This window comes from Bacillus rossius, chromosome 10 (assembly GCF_032445375.1).
Source record: "Bacillus rossius redtenbacheri isolate Brsri chromosome 10, Brsri_v3, whole genome shotgun sequence".
In the NCBI taxonomy this organism is placed as follows: domain Eukaryota; kingdom Metazoa; phylum Arthropoda; class Insecta; order Phasmatodea; family Bacillidae; genus Bacillus; species Bacillus rossius.
In genome coordinates, this window is record NC_086337.1 from 55,856,130 (window position 1) to 55,865,599 (window position 9,470).

Here is a 9,470-nt window from a genome sequence, read left to right on the forward strand (position 1 = left end):
AAGAACCTTTGCAGTGTTACTGTTGGAGTTAATACATTACTTACCTTTCTTCATTCAAAATAATACTATTTGTGATACATACCTTCCCTGTAGTTGGTGGTGTAGGTTCGATATGTACCTATCTTAAGACAACTCTGTGATTCCAATCATCGAGATAGGAGAAAAGTAATATTGTGCAGTTCATGTTTCTAGGAACACATTTCGTGCAAATATGAACCCCTACTTAGCTACACTATTGTACTGTTTCTATAAAATAAACTTTTAGACTGAAAACTGAATACATCATGGTTCGTCCTGCCGCACTTGAAACTTAATCAAAGACGGTAATGAACTCTGATGGTTTTCTGCAAATAAGTTTCTTTATCATCGTAGAATTAATGCCCGTGTTGAGCATCTTATGGTATAGATCACACTTCAGGCTCAATTAAATGCGTCTACTGCAATTGAGAAGTTGAACCGCTAATTTTGATTTTCAAGTCTTACTCATTATGCAATAATGTGAACTAACTAATCCACACCCAAGTACGTAGCCTCTACACACTGTTGTGAGAACAGTACAATACGGCAGAACATCAATTTGAGTAGCAAAATGCCGACACTTAACTGTTAAAAACAAATCAAACTTCAAGGGGTTAACTGATACGTAGCATCAACGATTCTTTCAAATAATTATCTACTTTTCTAGCCCGCTTTCAATATTCTGGCAGTTCACAAATAAAATTCCAAAGAGCTCATTAAACATAGCCAAAAAAAAAAAAAAAAAAAAAAAAATCAATTGAGGTTGTTTCAAAATACCACAGGAGATACATTTGATGCTTTCCGTCGAATTACAACAGCAACTCGGCACGAGACTTCCCCCTGAACTTTGACTTGCATGGCCTAGGGCAACGAATCTTACAACTAACTTCACCTAGAGAGAGAAACAACATGTAGGCTAACATTTCTTGCTATTCCAACCTTGCCCTCTCTTGTGAAGTCTTCGGAATAGCGCAAGGAGGTGAAATAGCTTTCGAGCATGGCCTCTGCGTTGATGCACGACTCTCGGAAGTCGTAGAAGCTCTCCAGCTTTTCCACGCACTGGCTGCAGATTATTTTGGGGAGGGAGTCGTCCTCACAGACCTGCAAGAACAGACATTGGACGGTGCGAGGGCGGTGGATTGATGGACGAGTCACCTCGTATGCACTTGGAGAGGGTTCATCGACCTTCTGTCCTCTCTAAGCGCTACGCAGTCATGCACGTAAGTCTGTCACTCTACGAAGCCAACCACCGACAATCTGAGACCAACACCGGGGTTACTGCACAAGTTTTTATCGTATCAGAAAGGTTAAAAGATAAAAGTTGTGTGCAAATCTTAATTCTATTTTGATAGGGACACTATTGACGTTAACTTTGTAATTTTATCCACCATGTCAAAAATTTAAAATTTTGCTTCATCTTGGAATACTTACGAACGCACTACACGAGTCAGTGGCCGTTTAGAAAACTTGCTAAACAATACTATGTGCTTTAGAGATAAAAAAACTTGCAAACCCAATGCTTTAGTTATTCAATAATCATTCCATGAAGAGTTATATACAAATATATTTTTCTAAAATTTCAGTAGCCACAATGGAGAACAAAGTGAAAAGGTTAATTGTTTGTACTATAAATTATAATACTCTAAATTGTAAGAAATTTTTAAATATAGAACCAAGCTTAAAAGAAACAACTAAATTTGTTGAAAATATGCTAATTTATGCCTTTTAGGAATCCAACTAAGCACGGGAAAAATTGTTTCATAGCAATCTTCCTCGAAGTTCAATGACAAATATTTCACCTTTTCCTGACTTAACAGAATTATTATTATTTTTATTCTTTCCTCTGCACCAATAAAAGAAGAACAAGAAATCACAGCCTTCACTATCCTCGTATATCAGCATTCCCCACCTATTATTGAACACGGAACCTAAATCATAAATCGCTGAAATCTTTCAGCACACTACACGCATGCACTTTCTGAACACAATTTAATTTCTTTCTAGGCTACAAATTTTTTAGAAGCTGTAAATAAAAATTAACTAATTACAACTGATCACCTGCACCTAGTATTTATAAGGGAGGCGCGGTGGTTGAATGGCTACAATTTTCACATCCGGGTTCAATTCCCGGCGGAGACTATAAAGTGGGTTACTGCAAATTTTTAAGCATATTTTGTGCACGTGATTAGGTACACTTTTGTGCACGAGAGTACCAGGAGACACAGGAGCGTCAGGAGAGGGGAGGGGTTGAACCATCTGGCCCCTGTTTGCTTTCAAACTCTTTTCACTTGGTCGTAGGAATAATATAAATTTTTATAAGGATATTTTTTTGGAGGGGGAGGGTGGGAGAGATATATCCCCTCCACCTACCCCACTATAATTTCCTCTGAAGACAAAATTTTTTTTAATCTGCAGTTACAATACCTCTTAATTTTGATGCATCATTGTCACCTTTTTCTAGGTGGATGATGTTAGTAGGTAACCTATGAAATAGTATTTTTTGAGACAAAATAAATGAAAATTACAAAAAAAAATTAGTACAATACAGATACACCATGCTCATAAATGTAAAAATTTTAAAGCTGCTGGAACCTTTACTGTGCCTCGTACGTATATTTATATAGAGGCTGGAGCGGCCCGCCGAGTGTCCAGGGTTCAGCCCGATCAAGAACTATTTCCAGGAGCATCCCAAACACGACACCAGGCAATTTGAAATATGTTTAAACTGCATGGGCATAAAAACTCTACAATTTACCATCCCAGAAAATAACAAACAGTTCAACAGTATTAAAATAAATTAAAATCCAATTCTCCTAGAACATCCTCTTTTAACTTTAATTTGATAGAAAATAGAGAAATAAAACTGTTGTTTGACCTGACATCTGACGTCACAGTAACGGTTACATCTATTGTACAGGCTGTGGCAGGGAAACTTCCTTATTTCAAACGAGCGTCCTGAAGCAACAGTTATTCCGAGAAGGGTGGGGTGGTGCTTATCCAAAAGAGCAGGACCTGATGGTTTCTGTCAGGTAGGTTTAGTAACCATCATGCAGTGGACGAGGGAGGAGTGTGCGTTTGCCCCAGAGGCGTACTTTTAAAGTGGTCGTTCAACCATCGCCACACGACGTGTATTCAAGAATCACTGATATTACAACCTTGGGTCGTGTTCCTGATCGGAAATGGATTCTTTTATGGGTGGACAGCTTTAAGTACCCATGTTTTTTTTTTTTTTAATCTCTCTTTCTTACTTTTGAAATGTAAAAGTACTCTGTAATATTTAGTTTTTGTGGTTGTACAGTTTGTTTGTATATATGTATATATTTGTATTAATTGACTTGTTCTATATCCCGGAGTCCTTACCTCCATATGGGATCTACAGAACAAAAATTGAATAAATAAATAAATAAATAAAAACAGATGATGTGAAGGGAAAAAAAAGACCTGGAGTTACGAGAACTGTCAGGACACCCAAAACACTGAGCAGGTCAGGCAGTCAACTTGCGATCTCCTTGCTGCTCTCGGGATGTCCGTTCATTCTGCGAGACGAATGCTTCGTAACGAACTGCAATTTCATTCGAACAAATTGACAGTGGTGCAAAATTATAAAACAATTTCCTTTCACAAAAAAAAAATGCATGCAAAGCCATCATTGATGATATGCCTCATGACACCCTCATGCTCTTCAGAGATGTCCAGAATAGGCATCACTGGACCATGGTTTTTGGAAGAAAAATGTCAGATAGTTATGGTCAATTCTGTTCGTTATGTACACGTGATTGGGGAGGTTTATTATTATTATTATTATTGTTATTATTATTGTTAATATTAATATTCTAAAACTTGAAGAAATGGATGTGAGGGTTGTCTGGTTTTATCAGGATGGCACCACAGTCCACATGGTACGATCATAGATGAATCTTTTGAGGATCACTTCTCCAGACGCCTCAACTCCTTGCGGGGCAATCTTCAGGGGACGGCACGCTTGCCAGATTTAGCCACGTGTGACCTTTTTTTATGAGGTTATCTGAAATCCCTCGTTCACACCCACCTTAGAAGGACCCTGGATCAACTAACGAACAATATTCAAGCTGCTATTGATTACAAACCCGTCAATATGCTGTCAAGGATGGAGAGATGCTTCGAAACTCAATTACCTCAATGCATTAACCAGAAAGAAGCCCACCTAAATAAATAAAAACTTTAAATACTCTCTGTAAATTGGAAAAAATAACTAAACTGATATCACCTATACTGTCTGTATTATTCATTTTAAAAACAGTTAGTTTCCCTGCGGCATCCTGTATAATGTGCTATAATTTTGCTTTATATACCGTAAAAAGTTCCCTAAACCTAATTTTACTATTACTATGTATACTCTCTAAAGTAATCTTTCTAAACACGTACTATGTAATGTATTTTAAGGAAGTAAACATGTGAATATATTCTACATTGTATGACCTGACATATTCTATATCTTAGAACCTTGACTTCATGTGTAATCCAAGGAACAAAAATTAAATTTAAAAAAAGATGCCACTGCACAATTTGAAAGAAATATTTTCACACAATGAATACATTATATTATAAATAAATGTACATGCAAAACAGTTTAATTGGAATGATGTTTGATCAGAATCTCATTTCAGTCGAACATTTGGCTAATGCATAGGTACTCATCAAATCATAACACACATGTTTTAAACAACTGAAACCTAGCCGTGAGACACAATCAGGTCTTGAATAGGATTTCTGAAGTTTGTTTTATTGTGCGTTAAGAATAACTGAAATACTTTTTAAATTTTTGGCTATCAAATTAAAACTATGTTTTGCAAACAAGAGAACATTTATTAACTTTTTTATTAAGTAACCTAAAAAGTGGACCAATGAATGCCAAACATTAAAATATATTTTGAATAGGTACCCTCTGAAATATATTTCATGCAAAATAATTTACGGCAACAACTATATTTTTCATAAGTGTATTCTACTTATATTTACTCTGTTTTACTATTATTTATTGGTCAATGAATAATGAACATAACTTTAGGGCAGTTTGAATTTTTAAATGAGAGTCTTACAAACTGCAATGTTTTTTTTGATCCCCAGGTTTGTTTGAAAATGTCTGAAGTTAAACTGTGCTAGTCAGTGAGCAGTAGAAGGAGTATGCGTGACTAGTGCTGAACAAGTGTCTACTGACTGTTACGTACCGCAAGTGTGCCCGCTCTCGGGAACTCCGTACCTGCGGGTGGTCGGCATTTCCCCCCCAAGACAGATGACACAAGCTACCACCACCACCACCTTTAGGCCGGGTTTATAAACTACGCAAGAACGCCAAGACCCAGAATGTTGCAGCTATCATATTATGGAGTTCCAGTTTATAAACTACGCACGATGAAACAACGTAACGCAAGTATTGTTCAATTTCAAACACTCTTGGCTTGCATTTTCGACGGCCATACTAGAAGAGAAGTGTTCCAAACATTTAAAGACGCAGTTGTTGTATGCAGACGCCCACAGTGTTCTTTTTATTATGTAGCCTACATCATTTTTACACTTGTTAAACTTTCACACCATGAAGAAAATAACTCTTTAAAATCTAATTATTAATAATATCTTTTGCTTTTGCAATAAAAGTGAATTTTTCAAAAGAAGCCCAAGGTAGAACTATGTTTTTACTGTTTTAATATTTTAAGTTATACGGTTGGTGACGTCGTGCATGTTTTGTAAACAACAGTGATTTTCTTGCATCGGTTGCGTATTGCACTGTTACGTCAGTGCATACATTGTGTAGTTCATAAACCCAGCCTAACAGTGCTTAGTCAGTCAACAAGAAGAATATAAGTTTGTAGAAATTAAAGGGGTTAAGATGAAGTTTAATGTGGGTTTTGTACGGATTAAGGGGTTAGGAAGTGGGCAGAGGCAGTTACGAAGGGGGTAAATGAAGTTGTGAAGGGGTGTTACACAGGAAGTTAAAAAGAAAGAGGATAAAGAAGGTTAAGAAGGTTAAGAAGGGAATAGTGGGAGTGGGATCATTAGGGTTAAATAATTCAGTTCAATTCAATAAAAGTACATTTTTACACTACTAAATTTAGGAGCATAACTGGACCCTCATGCCTTCAAAGCACGAGCTAAGTGAGAATGGAAGGTATAATCATCTACTAAAAGCATTTTACATATTACTTTAAATTAAAAAAAGGACGTACATGCAATAGATAAAAGCAGCAGGTAGTTGAGTGTACCACCACTCATTCTGCTCATGTTTCAGGAAGCAGAGGGAAGCTATCAGTTAACAACTATAAGGAAGATGGGAAATTGTGGGACTTAAAACACATGCTCGGGTAAGATGATTAACACACACTGCAATGATATAAAAACTTCAATTTTAAAATTTTATTTTCATGTCATCAGAAACGCCACTTAACTCTAACCATTTAAAATAAAAATTGCAGATTCGCGCACCCGTACAGAAGCGAACGTTTATTAGTAACTAACTGCTTTACTAAAAAAAATTACGTGAAACGCTTCTGAAATCACTAAAACACTACACAAGACATGCTTATGACATTTAGGACAAAGCAGATGGCCTACGGCAACACGTAACATTTCATAGCACAAACCTGGATATACTGTACTCATTTAATGCTGAAATATACCTGCCTCGTTACGATACACAGAAATCACACTGCGGACGCCAATAGATACATGGCATCCATGAGAAAACATTCGGGCTTGACTACGATACCTGCAATGGTAAACAGATCTGTATTTTAGTAGGGAGTTGTCTTCGTCGGCCTTCTTCGCGGAAAATGTGCATCTTCGTCCCTTCGCTTGACGTGCAAAGTCGACAAAGTTCGTAATAATTTACTCTTCTGTAGCCAGCCATGGCTCCTAAACGCTTTGATAACAAAACCCAATTCACTACAACGAAAAAGCATAAATATTACAGAAAAAACAATACCTTCAACATAAAATCGAATCACAAATGTTACGTCTACAAAACTTCGATACCTCGAAACAGTAGACCAACAAACAGATTTAAAATTGTGTTTTACGATACAGCTATAACTAAAAAAAAATTGTTTTAGAATCGTGTAAAAAAAAGTATAAAAATAAAATGTCAAATTCTTGAAAATTTTTTACCCAAAACGTTTTAATCAAGGTTTCAGACAAAAAAATTTTTTTTAAATAAATTTGTTTTTATTTAAATTTTTCCAAAGGTCCTGAATATAGAACATGTTTTATTTCAATTAAAGCAATGATAAGTAATCAAAATTGATAAAAATATTTTTCCTGCAATTGTACTTCATTCCAATGTCTGATGTACAAATTCCATTCATTTTTTTTTTATTATTTACTTATTAACCTGCAATTGGGCTTTCACCCGGTGGCAAGAACTCCCACTCACTCCCCTCTCCCCCCCCCCCTCCATCAGCTTTCTCCTCAGCTCCCTCCCATCCCTGACCTCCACCATTTCCTCCCCCAGCCCATTCCACTCCCTCCCCGTCCTCACCAGGAAGGTGTTCCGCCCTCTCTCTGTCCGCCTCCACACCCTCTGGAGCTTACATCTGTGGTCTCTTCGTCCTCTGTACTCCCCTCTATGTACTTTGTATCCCAATTGCCCCCATCCCCCTTCCCCCTTCAGCACCTTGAACATCCTGACCAACCTTTCCACTCTTCTTCTCCTCTGTAACGTTTCCCACCCCAACTCCTTAATCATTTCCGTTGGGCTATGCAGTTTCCCATCCTGCCCCTCCCTCCTTCTCCACATTCCCATCACCCACCTAGCCGCTCTGCGCTGCACCCCTTCCAGCTCCTTCACCTCAGTCACCAGGTAGGGGTCCCAGACCGCCGCCGCATACTCCAACATTGGCCTGACCAATGTGGAGTATGCCTTCTCCTTTGTCCTCCTCCCAGCTCCCTGCAGGGTCCTACCAAGCAACCCCAGCGCCTGCCTTCCCCTCCTGACCACCCCTTCTATGTGCTCCGCCCATCCTAGGTCATTTTTCAGTGTCACCCCCAGGTACTTATATCCTGCTGCCTCTCTTATCTCCTGCCCCTTCCAGTAATATACATTTCGTGTGACTTTCCTCCTCTTTGTAAATCTGACAACTTTTGTCTTACCAACATTCAAGGACATTCCATTTTTCTCCGTCCATTGCTCCAACCTTATCAAGTCCTCTGCTAAACATCCCCCTTCCCCCACAACCTCATACACTACACAGTCATCTGCAAATAGCCTCCATCTGGCTTTCATGCCCTCCCCCAGATCGTTTATCATAATTGTGAACAACAGAGGCCCCAGCACACTCCCATTGCCATATTTACCTTGAGACCACTGCAACATCAACACGCCACATCCGTATGTATTAGTGTAGGTTAGGGTATGTGCAGATACAGCACACAGTTCCTGCCTGAACTAGAGTTGTTACATTAGACTTTGCCATCACCCGTGGTCTGTTGTTTCGACACCCGGGGTGAACCTAATGGGGGCTGGCGTGAAATATTTTTGGCTTTGTTCTGGGAGGATGCCAGACTAGCTCTTACTGCTAACCGACAATGTTTCGTGGGTCGTCGGCCCCAGCGTGGCCGATTTGGCTAGGCAAAGACTTAATAAGCAGTTAAAATACACACTAGGAATTCTAAATCATAGATTAAGCTGAAAAGGTTCTCTGAATGATATAAGCAGTTGGGGAAACACATATTTTTATTGCTGTTTGTGCTGGCAGTGGTACACTGTGGAGAATACTTTACATTAAAACAATGTGAAACAATACACAAATCGAACACGTTGCAGTTCAAGATACGCACTTGGGTTACACGATGAAGCTTGTAACTGGCGAAGTTAAAAATACCCAGAACAAGACAGAAAATTACACATTATGTTTAAGTAGAGCCACTTAAAGTTAAATTATACCTGTTGCACTGCACGTCACATGAGATGAGACCTGGTGACAGTCTTGCATGGGTTTCACTGGAGTCAGCCAGTACCGTTTATTGCTGTAATAACAATAGACTCTAACATGCTCTAGTGAATCACGAATTTAGTTAGTAATTACAAAGTCTATTGATACCTGTCGACATATTCTCGACTAGGTACCAAAAAAAAATAATTTTAAGTGATTATTAAAAACTTTACATTGACGCTTAGGTAGTTTTTCGCCGGGGTGTAATGGTGATGATTTGTGCAACTTATAGCAATGTGTTTTTGAAACAAAGGGTCCTCGAGCGTAACGTCGCCACAACACGGTAAGCAGAGGCACAGACAAAAATACCTATGTTTTCCCCCTGGTTCATAGTTCAGCCAGTGTTCACTCGTTTGAAATCATCTAGGTGAACTTTAAACAACGTAACTTGAATAATTTTTTTCTCGGTCTATTACCTGATAGGTACCGGGTGGGTCGAGGTGGGGTAGGTGGTAAGACGGTCTTTATCTAGCATATTCTGGTTTGGTC

The 9,470-nt window shown here is 38.5% G+C and overlaps 1 protein-coding gene across 5 annotated transcripts in view; it reads right to left on the minus strand.

Moving 5' to 3' along the window:
• The window catches only part of LOC134536220 (zinc finger protein 236-like), a 33,857-nt gene extending 26,870 nt beyond the window's left edge, over positions 1 to 6,987 (minus strand). For 3 of the 5 annotated variants that reach the window (XM_063375888.1, XM_063375887.1, XM_063375885.1), the window contains exons 1-2: positions 6,761 to 6,981; positions 940 to 1,119 (exon numbers count right to left, since the gene is read on the minus strand). In XM_063375888.1, the coding sequence (XP_063231958.1) occupies positions 940 to 1,119; positions 6,761 to 6,901 (321 nt within the window). In that variant the 5' untranslated portion in view covers positions 6,902 to 6,981. Of the gene's footprint in view, positions 1 to 939; positions 1,120 to 6,760 lie in introns of all 5 variants that reach the window. The other 2 variants (XM_063375884.1, XM_063375886.1) reach the window with 2 other exon arrangements.
• Positions 6,988 to 9,470: the final 2,483 nt, after the last annotated feature.